Source organism: Vigna radiata, chromosome 1, assembly GCF_000741045.1.
Source record: "Vigna radiata var. radiata cultivar VC1973A chromosome 1, Vradiata_ver6, whole genome shotgun sequence".
NCBI classification, from domain to species: Eukaryota; Viridiplantae; Streptophyta; class Magnoliopsida; order Fabales; family Fabaceae; genus Vigna; species Vigna radiata.
Genome location: NC_028351.1, coordinates 851974 through 876406, shown reverse-complemented (window position 1 = coordinate 876406; position 24433 = coordinate 851974). Strand labels below are relative to the sequence as shown.

Genomic DNA, 24433 nt, shown 5'->3' with positions numbered 1-24433 from the left:
AGATAAAGAAAATCAAATAATTATAAAAAAATAAAAAGAATCTACCTTAAAATTAAGTTTCATAATGAAAAACTCAAAAAAATTAATATACACTTTCTAAATCACCTAATAAATTACATGTTTTAAACACAGATATAAACAAGCATAGAGACATGTATTAAGCTCTGCCTAAAAAGGGAAACAAATGCGTACTTATGTCCATTATACGCAATTTAAAATATTAAATATTATCTATATTTATATTCACAAGAAATTCTCCATAAAAATAGAGAAATTCTCCATTAAAACCAAAATAAGTTTGTACAATACTCATGGAGACCCATTCATTTGTCATCCTAGTCATAACTACCACTATTTTTTATTATATAATAACACATCTCATCAAACCATCCGACAACAAAGATTATTAATACAAAAACAAACAAAAAACCAAGTAGGAATAAAATGTAAAAGAATATTAAGGACACAATACAAAGTTTATGAACTTTTAAAGAACCAAAAACATATTTATGCATAATGACTCATAATTTTGCAAGTTTCAATGAATTCCACCGAACGAAAACAGTGTGTTAGAAGGCATATAAGTGACATTCCTCCCTATAAAACATGACAAAGGGTTAATGGAAAGAGAAAGCATGATATTGAGAAGACCTGCATTCTTTCTCACCAGAAAACTGAACTTTCCAAATTTTGCAGGACCATCCTCTGGAATTTTACCATTTTATTGCTTTGATGGTGGTGTGCAAGAATGGGACAGGTGTGCAGAGGACAAAAGACAGAATCTAAAATGAAATTGTGAGGACAACCCCTTTCCAAATAAGTAAAGTTTCTGACATTCTAGGGACCATGAATCCAACCAACATAGTTATCATTGGGCTTAAAAAATAAAGCACCACTCAAAATTTCCAGCATGTGCTTTTCTTTCATTCAAACCACCGCTACAGGATCTTGGAGCTTTGTCTCAAGATTATGTGCCACAGCATCAATAAATTCCTCTGTATTCAAGTAAAATTCCCTTGATACCCTGTACATTGTGCTCAATATCAGGACGCAACCCACTTTAACTTGTAGTACTTTAACTTACATTATTCCAAAACATTACAAAATATATTTTTATGAAATTAAAAATATAATTAAAAACTAAATATCATAATAATTATTAGACTAAATAATAATAGTAAAACTTATATTAAAATAGAAAAATCAATACAAATAAATATAAGCAGTTATAAAATGTATATAACAACATGGTTTCCAAAAAAATCCTTATTATTAAATGTTAGTAACATTTTTACTAAATTAAAATACTTAAGAAAAATAATATATACACTACAAAAAAAAAAATATTACAAGAATCCTCTATATGCTCTGTCTTTCTTTTTATTAATAGTTATAGATAATAGATAAATCCGAATCAAGTGGGTTAATACTAAGAAACGAACAGGTTTTAACAAACAAACATGACTTCTTCAAATTTCATTAGATTTTCACCAATATTCAATTTTCATTAACTGATAAACTGGATAAATTGCAAACTGGTCCCGTTTACTTTTTGATCCGCAGTTTTGGTTCCCCCTACTCTTTTCCTTGATTTAAATTCTGAAATTTTACAAAATTATTTTCTTATCGCACATTGCATGGATTAGCAAAAACTTAAGTCACTTAACTTTCCTATAATCTTATAATATACCTATATCTATTGCACACAGAAAATAGTTTCTTTAACTTACACCCAGGAGTAAGTTAGCAAGTTATAAGTATACATTTTAAATATACACTCAAGACTTTGTTTGCTAAAGGGGTGGGTGTAACTACGTTGTTCTTAAAGTACACCCAAGGTATAACTTGCTAACTCACTTTTTCTGACAAACAAGTGCGTGTAAATTAGCAAACCCCTCCCGGGTATGTCAATGATGTTGATGCATTTTACATCAAGTATCATATTATATATATATATATATATATATATATATATATATATATATATATATATATATATATATATATATATACACACACACACACACACACACACATATGTATAAAACTAAACTTAGCTAATTTTGTTTTATATAAATCTTCTAACTTACTGATTTGTTAAAGGCTTAATTAAATTTCAAGTGACTCATAAATTTTGGTATTTTCAATTGAGTTCCTAATTACTTTTTTTCTATTGAATCTTCAAAAAAATTATATTTCTCAATTGAATCCCTACAATTTAATTCCTTTGTTAATTGGATAGCTGGACTATTATCTGGTTTACTTGTCTCCACCTATTAAGAAATGTGAGAATTTATATTATGGTTAATGTTAACTATGAATGACTTTTAACACTCTTATTGAAAACAGTGTTAGATAACGAGGATAGTTACATCAATGGTCGCTGCAAATGATGACGTGAAAGCCATGAGGGAGCATGATAACCTTGTTATCCAACAAGGTTTCAGTAACAGCAATAAAAGTCATTTTTAATCGGAATATCATTTTTATGTGTTAGAGATATTATATTTAGTTTATATTTCTCTTTTATCTTCTAGTTAGTTTGTTATTATTACTTATTTGTATTTTGGGCTTAACTCATATTTCTTCTATTATAAATAGAGAACCCTATGTGTGTATTTAACATAAGGGAGATTTCTCCTCATCTCTTTCACTATTTCATATTATGTAAACTACAAAATCTCACATTTCTTTAACACATGCAAGTAAGCAAAATAACGAAATAAGGTAACAAGTACATCACTTAATTAACAGGAAAAACCAAAGAGTAGTGACTCAATTGAAAAATATAAAAACTATGTACTCAAATATACCAAAACATTTAATAAAAACTTTATTTGTGAGATACTTCAAACTTAATTAAGTCATTGTAAAATCATAGATTTTTCTTTATTTTACATATGGGATACTTTCGATTTCACAATTTATATAACTGTTATGTGATGTATAAAACAAAATAAACAAAATTTAAAAAATATATAAATAAACGACGTTGCAGAGTAATCAAGAGAAAATAATGAAATGATGGAGTCCAATATTGTCTGCTGTAATAATTTGATATCAATTATACCCTTCAAAGAATTGACTTAAATCTTCAGGAGAATGCAAAGATAGGAGAAAAAGAGACAAAAAACGAGATGAAGAGAATTTCAAGTAAAATATTAAACTTTATAATAAATATTTCAATTTTAATGGTAAAAATAAATAAATTAACAGTGAAACTGTTTATGCTTAATAATAAATTTAATTGTAAATATATTAGCTAATTAAGATTAAAGATTTGTAATTACCTAAAAAAAGGTGAGCTATTACTAAAAGGAAGAAAAAGAAAAAATATCATCGAACTTGTAAGATGTCTTGTACAGTTACCTTGGTTAATTGTTTGTAAAATATATAATAAACAAAAAAAAAAAAGTGTCAGGTAACATATACTAAAATTAAAATATTTTTTATTAATTTAATAAGATTTATAATTTTTAAGAATGAAAATTTTAAATTCATGTTATAAATTTTAAGATTATTTTCACTTTAAATAAATCTTTTCATAAATTAACTTGTAGAAAAGGGACCTTAATTACAAGAATAAGGAAGTATAACTCTAAGTAGCAATACTAAATTTTTCAACTTCTCTGTAATACTAAATTTATTCAAATGGGTAAGCAGAGGAAAGAAAGAAAGATATTCACTTACTTAGGTCCATGAATCAGAATTGCAAGATCTTTAGTCATCTTTCCCGACTCCACTGTCTCAACACATGCAGCCTCCAATTTTTTAGTAAAATCCAGTAATTTTTCATTATTATCCAACTTGGCTCTGGTAAATAATAACAATCATGTCAATAACAGACTCAAAAAAAAAGGACGGGGGAACATAAGTGGAAAAGACGCACACAGGTTAGTTCAGGAAAAATAGTTGAGAAACTCAACCCATCTAGTAGAATGGTGCCTCCCTAATTGAAATAGAAAAAAAAAAGTTTTTGAGACTTGTGTAAATTGGTTCATTTGATAGGAAATAAGGAGAGATAGAGAGATGAATAGAAATAGATGAGAAATAATAAAGTGGGTCTCACTATTTTAATTTTTTTTATATTCTCCCTCAAACAAAACATACAAAACTAATTCTTTCCTCTCCCTCCTCTCTACAAACAAACCATATGGATGGCTTCCTTCCCATCTCCTAGACCAATTGCTCTGTTTTCACTAATTCTCATCCAGACATTCTAGAATCAGCATAAAAGTATCAGTTCTTCCAGCCTTTCATTATCTCACTTATAAGAACACGCAATACACCTCGTCTATAAAAATTCTCAAGTTTTAGTCACTATTGAAATAGAATCCAAGTTAGCATAGAAACAATGCCACAATTGAGATGATGACTTACACATAGAAATGTGATTAACCAGAAAAGCTTCCAAAGCAGAGTTATCAGGGTAAGAATTTGGCATAAGGCCAAAATTCCACCGTATATCATGATGCACTAGAATTTGAAGCTTGAATCAAGAAACAAAGTACCTGTGTTCCAGTCCTCGTGTCCATGCATATATGGAAGCAATACTGTTTGTACTAGTTTCTTGTCCCTTTTGATGAAGCCGGAAATGTCGTGTTACAGTTCCATGAGCTGCCTCAGCTTCTAATGTCTTGCCATCAGAAGATAACTGCAAATTTTTTGTTGAAAACCTAAGTATGATATCAAATAACCAAATAGAGATAGCAACGTAAATGAAAAAAACAATGCTGAAATAGCAAGATTCTAATACACACCAGTACAGAAGTCATGAGACCCAATGAGCCAAATCCTGCACACAAGAATTTAAGAAACTTGATTTAAAAGATACCTCCTAGTACGTCAAAATATTCACGTGAATTAATTTCCTAAATCTTCAAATGCTCCCTTTGGCATTCTATAAAGACATGAATAAAAAATTAAACTAGCAACCAAATCAGAACATATACATATTCAAGGAACAGGTAAATACTTACTTTTGGGTTAAGGCCATTTTCTAGTTCACAATTTATTAAGGTATAGCTAATCAGTAATAACCAAAACTTTAATAATTATGCCTTTAGCAAAGTTAGTCTACTTAATAATATTAGCTAGCATTGTAATCAAATCCTCCCATTTAGGGTCCTCGTCTCCTTGATAAAAAACAGAGCTCCCATGGCTTGGCTGACCCAAATTCCAAATACCCAATGTTACACTAGTGGAGCCAAGTGGCCAGGACTACCGGACTAGGATATAATACTTTTTAATATTGGTGAAACTTAAACAGTTTGGGATAACCAGAAATGTCAGGAAGGGCTACCAAATCAACCAATGACTGCTTGTTGACAATGACATCATACACACTTAACAAGTTTCCACTTCAGAGATAAATGTTAAGCTCTCCACAACCTATATTACCTTGAGCTAGTAAATCACTTTGGACATCACCATCATAATTCTTGCAAGCCCAAACATATCCACCTTCACTCTTGACTGCATATGCTACCATGTCATCAATTAGCCTATGCTCATACCTGAAGTCACTTAAAAGTGTCAACCGTCTATATGCACATGTAATGCATCAAAGCAAATAGTTTTGTAAAATATCAAAACAAACCATATTGAGTGCTCTTCAAACTTTATCTTCCACCTTTCTTCATACACTTCCTGGAATATATCCTTAAACCTGTAATAATTTCAAACTATAAATCACCTCCAATAATAACAAACAAAAAGAAAGGTTGACTGAATTACAAAGAAGTTTATCATACCAGAGGTGAAACTTCAAGACTAGAAAAAAAATAAAGATAAAATGATAGTAAAAGATGAGTTTTATCAAACATCACTCTTAAACCTAAATCTAAACCATTGGTTTGCAAGAATCCAGAGGGTAGAAATAGTCTCAAAAGTCCTAAGAAATCTGAGAGTCCTGGTTCCCCCTCCCAATACTGACTCGAACTCTTTAACCACCCCGCTATTGTCTCCCTTCCATTCTTAATGTTGTCCAATGTCTATAACCAACTGTTGGTACAGTTGTCAACAGAACTGTAAAAGTCCGTTCAAATTTCTAACTGAGACTTGGGATAAGCACCTAATATATATATATATATATATATATCAACCCAGTGATATAATATTATAATAATCACCTGCCGTCATATTTCTTTAGAATTGTGTTTTTGGTGCTCAAGTAAAGAGGCCATTTCTTTGCAAAAGCCAGTGCCATTGATGATTCAGCAAATGCTCGAATGGACTGCATATTAGGACAGCCAATGTAGAAATACAACTAAATAACAGGCAACTTCTTTAAAACATAGTACTGAATACACATTGAAAATATTAAATGAAGCAAACCTCATCAACATTATACATAGCAAGTGCTAGTCCAGGTCCTTTGAAATTGTAAACTTCAAGCTCCGTTGTAGCATCACCATTTTCTGGGACTAAATAAATTATATAACACAAGCTTGTAAACTACATGTGACATATTCTAAATGCAAGGCTTTGAAAATTATCGTACCAAATACCAATTTGAGCTTCCCTGGTCCTCCAATTATTGCATCAGTGGCACGATACTGGTCACCAAAAGCATGCCTACCAATACATATGGGTTTTTTCCATCCTGTAAACTGAAGAATAAGTTCTAAATGGTGCTTTGCAGTATTTCAACACTATTAAGGATCACACCAGTGTTAAGACATTACCAGGAATGATTCTCGGTATGTTGCGGCATATTATTGGTTCACGGAAAACAGTGCCTAGAAAGAAAGGAAAAATACCACAAAGAAAAGGTTGCAAACGTTTTTAATAGAAGTAGGTAATATAGTCAACAAAGAACCAAGCTTAATTAACTTGGGTTGAGAACATTTGTTGTGAAGTTATTTCAAATAAAATACAATTTGATTGCTAGGATTCATATAATGTTATACAGGATGCAGGTAAAACTAATTGCAAGATATTTAGACTTTTAAGTGTAAACACAACTCAAGAACCTGACCCTGATCTATAGGAATTTCCCTCTCTTGGCAATTAAAAAATGACAATGTGAACCTATAATATTGATTTTAGTAAGTTCACAACCAGTAGCAAAAATATTTATAGTGAGTGAATTGATATATATATATATATATATATATATATATATATATATATATATATATATATAAAATCGTTTAGAGCATCATATTATCAAATAATATAGGAATATCACCATATGTCAAGTTTTTTTCACAAGGGGAAAGTCATGACAAATTTCAGTTTTTCCGACAAGAAAAGCAACAAAACTGTTACAATCAGAGATAATAAATGAACTGCGATATATAGATGTGCTTTGAGATGATAAACTCGAAAAAACACAAGCTAAATTATATTAGCTAAATACTATTATGTTAAAACAAGGATATAACTGGAATTATGTCAAAAGAAAAACAAAGTTATTTATCAAAAGTAATGAATAATTATGTCAATATATACAATGGTATGAAAAATTTAACACTTACAGGTACATGTCACCAAAACAAGCAATCAAATATCGAAATTCTGTAAGTGCAATAGTTTTCACACAAAAACCAATACTTTCCTGGGAAAACTAAGATCCTAAATATATGGCCATCTAAGTTCCATTCACCAAAGAAGGAGACATGTGGGGAAAAGGCCATCCTTGTAGTAAAGTCAATGGGTACAACATTGAATTTGATGCCTTATTTAACACAATGAGCTGATTACAAACCATTTAAAATATTCCTGATTGTGCCATTGGGGCTTCTCCACATAGACTTCAGTCCAAATTCTTTGACTCGGGCCTCATCTGAGAATTTAGAAGAGTTAAGATGGTATCATTTTTACACAAAAATTATAAATGAATAAAGATTATGCGCTAGTATCCACTTGCATTCACTAAGTAAAATGAATAAACCAGTGCATTAAGTTTAGCACAAATTGCGAGTGTGGAACAAAGAAGCCTGATGATCCATGAATCATGACATAGAATAATTGATCAATTTAGAGATAAAAACAACTAACCAGGAGTTATTGTTGCACATTTCACAGCAACGTTGTACCTGCAGCAAAAATCAGCTTCAATTAAGGAATAGAAATGGGGTTCAAATGTTAGTTTATAAAGGACGGTTTCATTAAAGACAAAGAATGATAGTTAAAAAGCAGAATAAGGAAGCCAATAAAGATGGATGAAAAATACATTGGGTGAAAACAAAGTATGAAAGTAAGAAAGGCAGTGAAATCCTATACAAGTCTGTAACTAATGGCAGATCCCCCAAAACAGATACTGGCACAACACCACAAAGAGGCCAAAAATGTAATCCTACACTGATGTAAGTGTATTACGGGTAGTAAAACCCTCCTAAATATGCAACTGCTCCACTCCTACCAAACGTACCAAAAGATTGCATGAACAGAACAATGTCATTGCCACAAAATATTTGCCTCCTTTCTTGTAAGTGATAAAATAAAATTTTTATGCCTAACCAATAAAAAACTGTTGAAGGAGGAAGGTAAACCAGGGACCCTAAACAAATTATCTCACACATACTCAGACTTTGAGTATCCTGATGGAAAATCAAATGTCACAAACACAAACAGCTTCCCCCTATCAAGTATCCCAGGCTCCCAGCAAATGTTTTTCATGCTAAAAGCATTTCTTTTTTCTGAAACTAAGGATCCTTTGAGAGTCATTGCAAGATTTTTAAAACATTGAAACTTACAACTACATACCATCCCAAACAAGGCCTAAACAAGTAACGTTGGCCTTCAAATTCTCACCACATCCAGAAATATGCTAATCTAAACTCTAACTCTCTTTACACCTCCATTTTAAGGCACCTAACTCTGCCATACATCCACTCAGCAACAAGAATCAAGTATAAATCATTAAAGTGAAAAATGCATGTTTTATGTCACGTGTGTTCATACAAAAAATACTCACTTGAGAGTGGCTTCAGCACTTTCCACCGTAACTTTGTCATCAGTAGCATCACGATTCTGAAGTCCAAGATCAAAATACTTGATGTTCAAATCCAGGTAAGGAAATATAAGCTGCAGTGCACAAAATCACTACGTTAAAAGAAAATCCAAAACCACCTAACCCTATTGGACTTGGTCTAAGAAGGATATGACAGATGTCCCTTTCATAAATTCAGGATAGACTCTAATACTATTTTTGATCATTTGAATTTGAGTCTAACCTAAGTCCAGAAACTGGATAGTGAGGTAAGAATTGTCCTGACTTGCATACTCTTTATATTTAGTCAACTTCTGACGTATGTTTTTCCTGATACTAATTAATGGATAAAGCCACTATGCAATTCCGAAATAGCTTTAAACGTTATTTTTGGCCAGAATTAATGTCATAAGGATGATCTACGCGAACTTTTTATTCAAATCTCAATAGCGCGGAACGCAATTTGAAAGTCCAATTTCTTTCGAAGAACAGTATTAAAAGCACTTAGGAAATTGCATATGGATGCATTTTGTTTGTCCTTCCTCTAAAATAAATAAATAAACACACACACACTAAAAGAGTGGAGGCATGCGTACTTTATCCTTGATCATGCTCCATATAATCCTGGTCATTTCATCACCTAAGGAACAAAGAAAGCCAATGAAACCGCGTACGAAACAGAAGAATGCAAAGCTAGAGCTGGTCCGGTTAGAGTACGAATAAGTTACCGTCCATTTCGACGATGGGATTGAGAACGGGAAGTCGGTCGAAGGCGGCGCGTGCAGCGTAGCATCGGAGCGAGAGGCGATTGGAGAAGGAGAGGGTGTGGGAGGGAAGAAGGCGAGAGCGAAAGAGCGATGTGGAAGTTGAAGAAATGAGGAAGTTAGGGTTTCTGAGAGAGGTTGAAGAAGGCATGGTGATGATAGCGCTTAACCGAAGCGCTGCTGCTCTTAGCATCCGTTTCTGAAGTTCTGACTCACTGAGTCTCTTGGAGCTTACTGTGATTACAGCTTGATGGACAAGCTACAACCGCTTTACCTCAACGTTTTCCCCAAGGTGCCGCTGTTTTACGTGACTTTTCCTCTCTTGAGATAAATTTGTTTTTAGAAAACAATTTAGGATTAAAATACATTTTTAATCTTTAAATGTCATTTAGGATTAAATGTCATTATTTTACTATTAAAGCACCATACAAAATAATTATATTGAGATTTTGAAACAGCCTTATGTTTTGGTTTTTCATTTTTTTTTCATAACAATGATTCAATTTTAACCTGTGTTTTGTTCTAATATGATAATTGTAATGATGTTTGTGATAAAACAGTAAGAACATATTGTTGGTTGTTGTATAAAGGTTTGTTGATTAAATTATGTTAAATTTGTAAAAAAAAAAAAACTCAATGTTGTTGGCTATTTGTTCACTGCTCCCTACTTATGTTTTTGTCATGTTTTTTTTTTTCTCATAAACAATCATGCAATTCAATTGATATGGTTATTGTGATGATGTTTGGGGTAGATAGAAATAACATATTTTTAGTTGTTGTATAAAATTTGATTGGATTAAATTATGTTAAATTTGTACAAAAGGTTTTATGTTGCTACCCAATTGTTATATACTACTTCCCACTTATGTTTCATGTATGATTTAGTCATCTTTCTTATACTCAACGATCAACACATTGCAATTACTAAACCTACACCCTAGGCAAAATGCGTGTTAACAACATACTCATCCATTCTCAGAGTTAATTTTCATCACACATGTTCTAGTCGGGCTCCTTTAGTCGACTTGCCGAGTTCTTTTAGCCAAACTCAGTTGAACTGTCATGATTTTTTTTGTAGAGGATGTGTAGTTAAGCTCGAGTAGAGTAGTGTAATAATACTATATAAAAATGTTAAATGTCGAAACAAAGAAATGAATAAAATGGAAATAAAGAAAGGTAAGCCACCACATTTATAGGTTGAAACGAGGAACTCAATCGAACTTTATGGAGCTCGACAGGAATAATGTTAAGCTCGACTAGGCTTTATGGAGCTCGACATTAATAATGTTAAACTCGACAAGACTAGCTTGATCATACATCGTGGAGCTAGGACATTATCGTACCAATTGCTTTTTCACATGAAATCATGCCATTTAGCATTATCCCTTCTTTAATGTGTACTCTTGCACATTCTTACTATCTCTTAATCTCTTAACACATGGCCATTTTGCTCTATCAATACAAAACCTTCCTTTGTGTTTGTTATAAGTAGTTTCAAGATGAGATTGAATGCCCTATTTGACAAGAGGCTAGCAATAAAAGACAAGTACAAAGAGTGCTCACAGTGGTGCGAATGAGAGTTTGTGGTTAGACCCCTTCCTAGCATGATCAGATTAGGCGTTATTGACAATGTTTGTACTGGAGGATGATAGAGACTCTAACAAATGGCGTTAAGACGATGACTAGTCCCTAACCAAGGGAGTTATGAATAAATCTCTTTTTCCACACTTTGCGTTTTTGCGTGTATGGAGGTAGAAGAAAACGATGAAAGGAAGAGAGATAAAGATGATAATATGTGTGATGATGATGAAGGGTATGAACATGGGTAAATGACAATGAAAGAGAATAATTTATGAAGATTAGACATTGGATATGGGTGTTCATTTGATGATGAAGAAGGAAAGTTAAAGAGAAAATGAAGAAAAAAAAGTATGAACAAAGACATCAAAATAATAATGAAAGACGCGCTCATATGGAATTGAAAGAATAAGAGAAAAGAGAAAAAGTAAGAATAAGGTCTAATAATTTCCGGTGTCCTTTTTTTGGGTTGGAAATCTTAAATAGATTTCTTAGTTTTTTTTCGTCTCCATTGAGTTCATATTTTTACAAAATTGTTTCAATTACACCCATACCATTAAATTAGATTAAAAGTTTTAAAATCGACCAATGTCAATTTAAACACCTAAAAACTTGTCATGTCATTTAAAACACTCTAACAATTTGTGAGATCATTTAAAATACTAATATCAGCATACCACGTCAATGATTATTTAACATTATTGACTCAATTTAACTATATGGATTTAATTAGAGTATTTTTACAAAAATGAAAAAAAAATAAAAGATCTATTTAAAAAAAAAAAGACTTGAGGAATGATTACACTCAAGAGTAAAACATCTTCGGGCTAAGATTGGCTTGTTTTTTCATTTCTCCATTTTCAACATATTAATTAAAAAATTATGTAGAAAAGTACACTATGTATATCAAAAAGATGTTAATGTATCATTTATTTTATTGTAATAAAAACCCTAAACCTGTTAAGGGAACAAATGATAAAATTCTTAAGCCCTGGGTAGCTCTCTGTTAAACCCTACATAACTCTCAGTTAAGCGAGTTGGTGTTGTACCCTACGTTTCATTTTTTCCTTCACCATTCCAAATGAGGAGAGCGAACCCACTCCTCCGCAGACTACCGCCGTACTTCCTCACATGGCACACCTTCCGTTTCCGCACCATTTGCTCCGGCCGCCGAGGCTTCGCCGGCACCGCAACCACCACTAAGACAAAACACCTCGACACCTTCACGGAGCAATTTGAGATCGGCTCGCGCGTGATCACGCTCGAGACAGGAAAGTTCGCCCGCTTCGCAAACGGCGCCGTCGTTTTAACCATGGAAAACACTAACGTTCTCTCCACCGTCGTCTCCGCCAAAGGTGACGCTGTTCGCGATTTCTTACCTCTCACTGTAAGTGGCTCTGCTACTCTCTCTTGCTCATGTAGTATTCCATTAAATGGCTCGATGAAACATGATGAAAACGTCGCTCGTGATAACAGGTGGATTATCAAGAGAAGCAGTTCGCGCAAGGCGTGATTCCGACCTCGTTCACGCGGAGGGAAGGTGCTCCTAAAGAGCGCGAGCTCTTATGTGGGCGAATCATTGACCGGCCAATTCGACCGTTGTTTCCTCCTGGATTTTACCACGAGGTTCAGGTGCGTATTTTGCTATCATTTTATCCCACTCGCTCTTTTGTGAGTTTAATTGTTATGCATTTACAATGCGAAGAATTTTTAACGTATGCCAATTAGAAATAACGACTAAGTATAACTTTTAAGGCAGGTTTTGCAACATCAACTACTTAAAAATCATTGTAAAACACCATTCTTATTAGTGTTCAATGTTGTCACTTTAGTCATTGAAACTTAAATTAGTCCACATTATGTGAAACAGGTCTCGAAACAAACTAACAAGTTAACCTTTCTAATGGGACTGGATTCGGATTCCTTAACTAAGACTAAGATTTTAGGTTGAAGTCTTGTAAATGGAACTATGTGGTTGGGAGGAGGCTGTCAGTCATATTCCCAAGAAGAGGTAAAGAGTGGATACTTAGCATTAATAAAATAGTTACTCGAAGATAAGCTCCTAACCTAAACCACTCTTTGTTACTTTGATCTTTAAACATTTGCTAATATAGGGTCTATTTGGAAAAAATTCTCTCTAACCACTCGTAGAAGAAAATAAGAGGGAAAGACGAAATAAAGTTTACTATAAGCTAACGTCATGCATGAGTTGAAAACAATAATTTAGAGAAGCTCATTTGTAATAAAGTTACATATTAACTGATGTATATGTTACTTACAATTTATGGAGAAGTTCTTTTCATTTTTTCTTCATATTCTTCTCTCTCAACAATGGTTATGAAGACATTTAATCATAATCACTAAAGTGATACGACTTCTTGAATTTTAGATTAAAGTGATTGACATATTGCATTTTTAGATACTTTGTTATTTTTTTCTTAAATTTCTTTCAGTGATTAAAAATGGTATTGTTATACACTTTCATTGTGAAAGTTATTACACGGTGAACCAATTAGAATCAGTAGTAGTTAATATGAAAAACAGCTAATTTACCATACATGACAATCTGTAACTGCGTTTTTGTGGAAAAGACATTTACTATCAAACTGTATTTCTAATTAAATTGTTTACTATTTTTTTTTAAATTTTTATTTGTGATGGGTTTTTTTCTAATAAAAAATAAATATTTCACTTACTAGGTAACGGCAAGTGTTCTTTCTTCGGATGGAGAACATGATCCAGATGTGTTGGCAGCTAATGCAACATCGGCTGCTTTAATGTTATCAGATATTCCTTGGGGCGGTCCCATTGGAATGGTTCGAATTGGTAGGATATGTGGGAAGTTTATAGTAAATCCTACTACGGATGAGGTAATTTAGAGCAAACTATGTTGTTTAAAGTGATTATGCAATATTTTTTTTTTATTGATGGAATTTTCTTTTGTAGCTTAGTTAGATTTTGACTCTGTTAATGCCTATTTGAATGGTTTGACTCTGTTCATCTCTGTTAACCCATTCTTTTCTGTTCTTGTATGGCTTCTAATTATGATGTTGCAGCTTAAATTGAGTGATCTTAACTTGGTGTATGCCGGTACGATGGACAAAACTTTGATGATTGATGTGCAAGCTTGTGAGATATCTGAGAAAGACCTAGAAGCTGGGTTAAGGATGGCTCATCTAGAGGTGATTTTGAAATTTGTTACTTGGTTTATTCTTTCGTTATATGAATGTTATTGAGATGGGTTGCTGTAATTCATCAGGCAATTAAGTATATTGAACCTCAAATCAGACTTGCTGCTAAAGCTGGTAAATCTAAGAAGGAGTACAAATTGTCTATGCTGTCTGACAAAACAATGGACAAAGTTCGTAATATAGCAGAGGAACCTATCAAAGCTGTTTTTACTGATCCTACCTATGGGAAGGTATTCTGTTCTTTCTCTTGTTTTCTTGTTTAATATGTTTTGTGAAAGTTCCTACTATGGGAAGGTGTTCTATTCTTTCTCTCTTGTTTTCTTGTTTAATAAGTATGTTTTTTCTTCATTTTACATTTGGATTATCTGTTATGTATTTTCATCCAGTTTGAACGTGGGGAAGCATTGGACAATATTACCCAAGATGTAAAGAGAGTGCTTGTAGAAGAAGGTGATGAAGAAAGCTTAAAAGTCTTATCAAAGGCTGTAGATACCGTAAGGAAGAAGGTATGGGGCATTGCGATAAGTTTACAATTTTAGAGACTAATATGCCTATTTACCTTTTTCATTTTAAGATTACAAGTAGGGAGCAAATATCAAAGGAAACTCACTAGGGCTATTGCTTGAGTAAATAGAAAGTAATAAAGAATTATCTTATTGGTCTGATTCATCATCTTCTAAAGTTTCCAACGAAATAAGGAGATGTTTTGGTCATAAAATATTTAGTGCTAAACTTGAAAATGAATGTAGGGGTATTTTATTTGCACTCGGTAAAGTATTCGTCATTTTAGGTGGTTCGTGAAAGAATTATTGCAGAAGGAAACAGAGTTGATGGAAGACAACTGGATGAAGTAAGGCCTTTGTATTGTGAAGCTGGATGTATATCCGTGTTGCATGGATCTGCGTTATTTTCCCGTGGAGAAACACAGGTAAAATACATTTTATGTTTTTTGTTATTGGTGGTTGAAAGTCAGGCATATGTGAAGATGTGAAATAGTATATTTTTTTTAGTTCCAGTTCTATCTGCTGTGGTGTAAGTTGATGTCATTGACAGGTTCTTTGTACAGTAACACTTGGAGCACCTACAGATGCTCAACGCTTGGAGTCTGTTGTCGGTCCTCCGTCAAAGAGATTTATGCTTCACTATAGTTTTCCACCATTCTGCATAAATGAAGTTGGTAAACATGGTGGCATAAACCGGCGTGAAGTTGGTCATGGTAAATGTGTAACGTATAATTATTATCCAAAGTTTCTTGTGATCTCCCATATTTGAAAAATAGCTAAACTTCCACAGTACAATCTCTGTACAACATTTCCCTTCAAAATGTCAATACATAATTGATTAGGACTTGTTTTTGTTTTTTGAAAGAAAAATGCTGTTCTAATTTAACACTACTTTGAAATTTAAACAATGAGATAGGTTTATTGAAAGAAAAAAAAAATGAAGTGTCTTTCTCAGAAGTTCTAACTCCCTTCACTATTATCTGTCACTTTGGAAGATAGTGTACAAATTTAGGAATGGTTTCGGCCACTATATCCCTCTAATTTAGTTTAGTGTGCATAATGTTTAAGAATTAGACAGTTGGAAAGATAATGGTTAATGTTGTCTTTAACTTAAACCTATGCTGTTTTATCTTTATTTTAAGACATTACTATTGGATTGCTTCCTCATTACTGAAAAAGGGGAATTGTGGCCATATAACAGAAGTGGAATATTTTATCTATTTGGGCATTTAATTAGGTATCCTATCTTGGGATATTGGTGGTAAAGCTTTTTCTATTGCTATTTGAGGGTGAACAAGAGAGATCCATGACTGATGGATCTTTTCTGCCTATCTGTTTTTTCTGCCTTTGTGATGATGGATATTCAATGTTTTTTGGTGGAATGAATGACGATCGTGTGCAGTATTGAAAATTAAATTTAATTCTTGGGAGTATAGTTTTAAACCTCTAGTTAGTGTTCAGCATATTTGTTAGGTAGTAGTTACTGACAAATGTATCGTTTAACTAATTTTCTGTTAGTTCAGGTGTTTGGGAGTTAGTTGAAGTAGTTACATTTCTACTGCAATACTTGACCAGCTATACAAAACTGATTCTCATCCTATTCTACTGACTTCATTTTTACACTGAATAAAATTCTTGTTTGTATGATTTCTCTCAAACTTTAAAAATAGTTTACTATATAATAAAAGAGGAAATTACCAAAAGTCTGTGTATGAAATACTAAACACCAGAATCTACCATTCAATGTTGAAAAGACAGTCTCTAAAATTATCAGTTGAGATAAAATAATTAACGGCTGACCAAACAGGGATACTTATTTTGGAAACCAGAAAGACACATTGTTCTTAATGATAGAAGTGATTGTATTTCAGCTTTGGCAATCAAAAAGGTCATTAATTAACAAGTTTCTTTTTTGTCGTCTTACTTTTGCAGGAACACTTGCTGAGAAAGCTTTTCTTGCTGTTTTGCCCCCTAAAGAAGATTTTCCATATACCATTCGTGTCAACTCTGAAGTGATGGCTTCAGATGGTTCAACGTCAATGGCAACTGTATGTGGAGGTACACTTTTTTAATGCACGACATCAGAATTTGTAATGCCATTTTATGACCATATTCATGTTTAAGCTTCATAAACATTAAGTATTCTTCTTTTTGAATAAAAAAAAATCATTATTAGAAAAAGAGTCAAAATGAATGTACGATGTAAGTTGTAGCTTGTTACTAGGTGGGCAAACCATGGTGGTTGAATCGCAAATTGTATCGCATATTAGAGAGCTTATGTTTTGTATCGCAAATCATTTTGTATAGTTAAGACTCAAACATTTAAAAAGTATAACATAAAAAACATACAAACATGTAAAGATGTAATTAATAGCAATAAAAAAGAATGGTTATATAATAATAAATCAAGTTAATGTTATAATGGTTGGATTGGGGTAGATTGTATGACCCAACTCATTTGTTGAAAAAAAATATACGGGTTGATAAATATTTGATCCATAAAAACAATTTTATGGGTGCAGTGACTGTTTCCATAGTCACCATTTTTCTTTTGGGTGCAGTAATAATTTTAGAGGGAGTTATCATTTACTAATTGCCTTTTAATTGTTTTAAACTAAATGGGCTAAAGCTTTAGGTTAAAACCAGACCCATTTCCAACCTACTAAAAAACCCTAGGTTATCTGTCTTTATTAATCAACACGTAGAAGGCCAGGTTGTGCCATTGGCAGCCACTTTGATGCCCTGGGAGTTGCCATCACTACCGTGAGTAGCCACCGAAAGAGATGCTGCTGTTGCAAGGTTCGTCAGCTTCTCCCCATCGATGGGAGGTATTACACCATGAGAGGTGCCGTTGTGAGAGTTGCTGCAGCAAGCGTACTCGTTGTGAGAGGTATCACGATGAGTGACATTTCTCCATGTGGATGTTATGATTCAAGCTGCGATTCAGAGCGATTCATTCAATTTGATATCAATTCAATTATCGATTCATACGACACGAACACAATACGGGAGTAAAAACAAGTCTTCGAGCGATTCTTATTGATTTGTATAGTGAATAGTACGATACTTGCTACCATGTTCACACCCACAAAACAATAGAGAAGTATGCCATTTAATATAATTTGATCAGCTGCAAGGAACATGCCAATGTCCATCGGTAAATAAAGAGAAAATTCACAGTGAATCTTTCTATTTTGTAGGTAGTATGGCTTTGATGGAGGCTGGAATTCCTGTTCGTGAACATGTTGCCGGGGTTTCTGTGGGTCTTGTTAGTGAGCTTGATCCATCCACTGGCAAAATAGCAGACTATCGCATATTGACTGATATTCTGGTAAATTCCAGAACTTGTTGAATTATATTATTTTATATACTGGCTATTTTGGTTGGAATGTATACTCTATTAATTTAACAACTATACTTACCTTCAAGTTCAAGTTGTTACTCATGGCCTTTTTGTTATCATTTTGAATAATAACTTGTGTCAATTTTTTTGAACAATTTCTATATTTTTAATTTACGTTGAATTTTTTTAATTTATGTTGAAATGTTTTTTAATTTCAAATAAATATGTTAAAGAAGTGATGAATTTTGTTTGCGTATTTGTTAAGAATATATAATTTAATATAGTTACATTGTGATATTCTAGTTTCCTACTTTTGATAATCGAAATATGTGTTTCAATAATATTAAATATTTCAACGTTTACCTTTACGTTTTATGGCATCTTGTGTTTTTCAGTTATTCTATATTACTTTTGAACAAAAAAGATTATTGATTTCATGCAAAAGTGTTAATTTTAATTTTTCTAAGGGCTTGGAGGACCATTTGGGTGATATAGACTTCAAAATTGCTGGAACTCGAAAAGGAGTTACTGCTAGTCAGTTGGATATGAAACCAGCAGGAATTCCTCTAGATATCGTTTGTGAATGTTTAGAACCTGCACACAAAGCTCGTCTTCTCATTCTTGAACACATGGAACAAGAAATTAGTATACCTCGCAACAAGAATGACAGTACTTCTCCACGACTAGGTTGACATTTTTAACTTTTCTAGTAGGTTTCCTTGATAAAATATGATGTCCCAAAGTTTGAAATTTATTTCTGATGATGCAGCCACCTTAAAGTACAACAATGATGCTATTCGTCGCCTAATTGGGCCAATGGGCGCTCTAAAGAAAAAAATTGAAGAGGAAACAGGTCAATTTAACTTTTAAATATCTTTGGTCTCCCCTGCCATTTAGACTGAATTGTGAAGTTGTCTTATATTTCCCGTTTCTGATATGCTTTGAGGTAGAACTGTAGAAGGATTCATTTTGTTCATAGTTTTTGGGTCTGCGAGCTTTGACCCTTCTTCATCTTGTCACTGATTGCAGTGTTTTTTAAAAATTCTTTTTAAACTATACATTGATATATTGTCCCACGTTTGTCTTTTATGATTTCTACTGAATTCTGCGTGCTGTATTACACACACACACACTTAGAGTGATAGATCAAATTTACTGAACATGTTATCATGCACTCCAATCAGGTGCACGGATATCTGTAGGCGATGGAGAACTTACAGTAGTTGCTAAGAATCAATCTGTAATGGACAAAGTACTAGAAAAGGTACTTCTTCCATTCTGTTGAACCATTAATTTTTACCCAATCGTGCTTTTTGTTTGGAGTCTTATTCTTTTAGTCACAAGTGAGATAATTGTCTATCCTATATCAGGAAATACTGATGCACTGATAAATTGATAATGTAATATCATGAAGTAATGCTTTCCTTAAGAACTATTAATTACATTTATTCATATATACTACTCGGTGGGAGTCATGTGTGGCTCTTCATTTTGTTTATATACATGCTAAGTCGTGGATATATTGATGACAAATGGTGAAATGTCACCCTCATTTATTTCCTAATGGCTTTCATTCTGAAGTTCAATCCTCTTGTTTGTCAGATTGATTTTATTGTGGGCCGTGAAATTGAAGTTGGAGGTATCTACACAGGTATTGTCAGCAATATAAAAGAATACGGCGCTTTCGTGGAGTTTAATGGTGGCCACCAAGGCTTACTCCACATTTCTGAGTTGTCATATGAACCTGTATGTATGATTTTAACTATTTTATTTGGTTGTCGTTAAGGGTCGTGTGTTGGGTCTGGCAATAGGCAAAACAATTTGTATGTAATAATTTGTCTTTAATGACTGCATACATAGGTTTCCCGAGTTTCAGAGGTTGTCTCTGTTGGCCAGAAGCTTTCTTTGATGTGCATAGGCCAAGATGTTTATGGTAACATCAAATTATCCCTTAAAGCAACTTTTCCTCGTCCTGGAATATTGGAGACTAATGATGTAACTGAAGGATCTGTTACGTCCGCAAAAGAAACAGACGGGAATGCGTCTAGAGTACAAGAACAACAAAATTCTGCTTCTCAGTCGTCTTTAGGTGATCCTGAGTCGGGTGAAGCAAAATCCCCAACCTCCCAAGTACCAGTAATTGTAATACGTAGTGCTTCCGAGTGTGATGAAGAGGAGAAATCTTCCAAAGTTCCTCGTGTAGATAATGGGGCCCAATTGGATCGCAAGTCGAAATCACGTCCATCTCAAAATGCAATTCATTCTGCACCGAAATCAAAATCTCGTAAATCTCAAGATGTTATCGATTCTTCAACTTCTCATTCAGGTCCCTTGCCATATACTAATGCTAAGAAGACAAAAGATAAGGCTTCTGTAACTGCAAAAGATCTTGAAGTTGGAACCATAGTAACTGCTAAAGTATATCAAATTCGTGCACAGGGGTTTGTGTTGGATTTGGGTGGAGGAGTTCGAGGAGTGTACCGGTTTGAGGTAGCAATCCATCTTTGTATTGTCTTTTTGTCTGCACCATGAGCCATTCAATTCACTTGCTAACCTGTTACTGTTCTACCGTGCAGGAAAATAATAGTAGGGACTTTAAAATAGGCGATGAGATGCGAGTGGTGTGCTCAAGCTTCTCTAACAAGGGAATTCCTGTATTGTCTTTAGCTGATGATAAATAACTTCCCTGTTGGTCGCTTATGAGAGTCCATATATTTACCCTGCCATGGCTTGGAATATTCAAATCTAAGGTGGTTAATAGTTTTGAATATATGGCAAAGTGATGGTAATGCTCATCTTGCAGGGACGATGATTTCGGTGCAGCTGTTTAGGTTCAAAATTCTGTAGTGATTAAATTAATTTACCAAAATTTTTCTTTATCAGTTGCAATTGGTGAGTTAGAAGAGATGAACTTTGTGATCGATGGAAGGCATGGACTTGGTTCCAGGATACTGCATGATTGAAGAAAAAACTGCAATTCCTTGACACAACAAATTATAGATTGATGTTATCAGAGTAAAGGCTAATAAGCACGAACAGTGTTATAATTTTATTGGTGGTAAGAAAATTTCCTTATGCTCTTAACCTTTACCATGTATTATCATTAGAGTTTACTGCTCAATAGCAGAATTTGCAGTTTTTCGTGCTAAAACATTAATACCTGTCATCTATTAATAGATGTGGTCATTGGCAGTGAATTTCATTCATTGAAATTTCAGTGTCAGAGTGTTTAGGTGATTTTTTCTTTGGTGTAAAAGTGAAAGAAATAAATTTTAGCTGTAAGAAAAGATAATGTTAAAGTTAAAAAAGATAAAAAGATCCATAAATGTAATGTTATAATTCTGATTATTCTTGGTTAAATTTAAGAATTAATATTTTTTATTCAAATGAATTGTCTCGCTTAACAAGTATCCCTCCAGAAAGAGGTATATTTGAAAATTTTATTTTTATATGAAAAATAGAAAACTTGTAGAATGTGTTGTGTTTAAATGATGAAGATGTGTGAAGTGCTTATTATTTGAAAGAATCGTTTGACTTAAGCATATTAAAAACTTCACAATTGAAATAAATTCATATAACTAATGTTACGATTTCGACCAAAGATTTGTTAATTGTATTTATTTTTCTAATTCTAATATAATTATTTAATAGTGAGAGAGATCCAATATAGCACGTAACTAAGATTGATCATATAAAAGTTAAGTTTGGTGGGAGGTTGGAATAAGTCCGAAAACTTGTCTCTAAAGAATATGACTTCAGAAAATAAGTATTAAAAATAACTTAATTAAATTCATATTTCAAGAAAATGACTCAACTCAATGAATATAATTTAAAGATTCATAGTTTTTTAAAAGAATTAAAAGATCCATAGTCAATCACAACTTTCTTAAAGTTATGTAATTTGTATAATTAAACACAATTCAAGATAATTGTTATTTTAATTGTTTTCTTGTCCACAGCCAAGATTGTAATTTAAGGAAAAAAAAAGTTCAACATTTACAACTGATTGATACATCAAATAAATTATTATTATATTTTTATTTTTATTACGCACGCATATAAAAATATAACCAACTAAAAAATATACCAATTTTTCTTTTTTGGATAATAATAATAGTAATAATAATAATAATAATAATAATAAACCTTTGAATTAATCCTAACATTTATGATCCGAAGTAAACAGTAGTAACCAAATCCTGACTCGACAGTCAAAATATATAATTATTATTGGTGTATAATGTGGTCAACTATTAACTATTAAGTCAACAATCACAAATGTCAGAAACAACAGCTTATTTAAATACTGCTTTCAAAGTCAGAAAACTCTTGTGCATTCGTAGCTTATAATTTATTGTTCATGTCACTTTTTTATTTTTAACAAGTAAAAATATAAACTTGTTATCAAAATTAATTCTATAACTCGTTGAGTTTGGTATTTGATTTCCTTAATTATGTTCTGCAATTTAAATTTTGAACTAATAAATTAATAAATGCTTATTCTTATATGACGTTTTAGTTTTTTTTATTTTTATTTAATATAAAACTTAAAATTACATTTAAAATTTTAACATTATAAATTTTTCTTTTTCTTTTATTTGTAAAGTATTATTATCATATTCACATACAAACTTTGACCCTACTCTAATGTGAAAAGCCATTGATACCTTAAATAAAGGAGACTTCACCAACCAAATATCATTGATGTGTTTCAAGTTGGATTAATATGCACATAAAGTTAAGATTCTATAACTTAAAAGGTTTTTCTGAGAAAAAATTATCAAAGATTTTCAGTCTGAACTAAATTTATATAACAGATTTGAGATGATTTTTAATTCAAAACTTTAAAATAATAAATATATGTTTTTTTATGTAGAGTAACTTTTTCTTTTATCTTTACTATATATATCTTTAAATTCCTAACAAAACTAAATTAAATAAATATCATTTTATCATAAAAAATTAAACAATATTTGAAAAAATTATAATAATTTTCTCTTTCTTCTTTATTATTGAGTTACTAACAAATTAAGTTAATCTAAAATAACAAAAATATTTTTAAATAATTTTAAAATCGAACCTATTCATCAACTCTTTAATAGATAAAAAATATATATTTTTTAACTCTAACATTTCTTTTTAGTTTCAGCTTTATTCATTTTTAGTCTGTTCAGTTTTAATGTACACTATTTTTTTTTTTGTATATTTCAAATGCTTTACAAATTATATAATTGATTTTAAATGATACATTTAAATGAAAAACAATAGTAGATAAACTAAATCTAAACATAATTTATTTTAGTGAAACCAAAAATTATATTTGGAAAAAAAAATTAATAATTTTATTCTTATTTTAATATTATTCAAACTTGTCCTGTATGACTTTATTATGCTTCAATTCTTCTTAAGAAATCTACGTATATTCTACATAAGTCCACTCACATTCTTCATTGAAACATTTTCTTCTTTTATGGTCAACTTTTAGGCAATAAAGTTATAAGTAATTCAAATCCAAAATTAGCCACAAAATAAAAGGTCTATTTAGCAAATAGTCAAACATCCAATCAGATTTTAAGGAGTAAAATGGAAATATGTTATTTTTATTTTTATAATCTTGTCTTTTCAAACATTCTAGAAAGCATGTTAACTTGTTCCATAAGAATATAATTCTCAAAAGTTAAACTCTCTTTTTCAAATAAACATTGCATTTTGACACACAAAAGCAAAAATAAATAAATAAATAGTTGACAAAAAGATTGACCTCAGTTGCAATAAAGATTATCATAATAAAGTTGATTGATTAATTAATTAATTCAGTAGCATTAAACTTGTTTAAAATTGAATTATTTTCCGAAAAACATCATTAAACAATTTATAATAATAGAATTTTTGTTTTTGAAACTATATTCTTTGATATGTAGTGAAAAAGACCATTTATAATTTAGGAATAAAATTAGTTAAAGGCATTTCAGATTAATTAATAAAAGCACCAATTAAAAAAATTAAAATAAGACAACCAAAAAACAAAATAAAAAATATGTTTTATATTTAAAAGGAGAAAATACGTTTTTGTTAGATAATCAAAGAATATTAAAGAGTCAAATCAATATCTTTAA

At 31.8% G+C, this 24433-nt stretch overlaps 2 protein-coding genes across 4 annotated transcripts; one reads left to right on the top strand and one right to left on the bottom strand.

Moving 5' to 3' along the window:
* Positions 1 to 336: 336 nt before the first annotated feature.
* Positions 337 to 10023, bottom strand: LOC106774537 (isocitrate dehydrogenase [NADP]). Of its 2 annotated transcripts, none has more exons than XM_022781362.1 (15): positions 9667 to 10023; positions 9535 to 9578; positions 8924 to 9033; positions 8005 to 8042; positions 7712 to 7789; positions 6687 to 6740; positions 6503 to 6604; positions 6337 to 6419; positions 6132 to 6235; positions 5600 to 5668; positions 5401 to 5516; positions 4761 to 4795; positions 4512 to 4654; positions 3691 to 3813; positions 337 to 1024 (listed from the first exon to the last, which is right to left on the bottom strand). In XM_022781362.1, exons 1-15 carry the CDS (start codon positions 9893 to 9895, stop codon positions 928 to 930), a joined length of 1425 nt encoding a protein of 474 aa, XP_022637083.1. In that variant the 5' UTR covers positions 9896 to 10023; the 3' UTR covers positions 337 to 927. The 2 variants fall into 2 exon arrangements, with proteins under 2 accessions (XP_022637083.1, XP_014517055.1); XM_014661569.2 differs by having other exon boundaries at positions 6337 to 6425; positions 9667 to 10022.
* Positions 10024 to 12257: 2234 nt separating this feature from the next.
* On the top strand, positions 12258 to 21529 carry LOC106774062 (polyribonucleotide nucleotidyltransferase 2, mitochondrial). 2 transcript variants are annotated; one of them, XR_002667984.1, is made up of 17 exons: positions 12258 to 12667; positions 12757 to 12912; positions 13980 to 14150; positions 14337 to 14462; positions 14540 to 14701; positions 14858 to 14977; positions 15262 to 15399; positions 15525 to 15687; positions 16907 to 17032; positions 18175 to 18305; positions 18785 to 19004; positions 19087 to 19170; positions 19502 to 19581; positions 19920 to 20063; positions 20178 to 20807; positions 20894 to 21102; positions 21201 to 21529. XR_002667984.1 is itself a non-coding variant. In XM_014660892.2 (16 exons), the coding sequence occupies exons 1-16, from the start codon at positions 12362 to 12364 to the stop codon at positions 20996 to 20998; spliced, it is 2862 nt and encodes a 953-aa protein (XP_014516378.1). In that variant the 5' UTR covers positions 12258 to 12361; the 3' UTR covers positions 20999 to 21529. The 2 variants fall into 2 exon arrangements, 1 of the variants encoding a protein (XP_014516378.1); XM_014660892.2 differs by having other exon boundaries at positions 20894 to 21529.
* The last annotated feature ends 2904 nt before the right edge of the window (positions 21530 to 24433 follow it).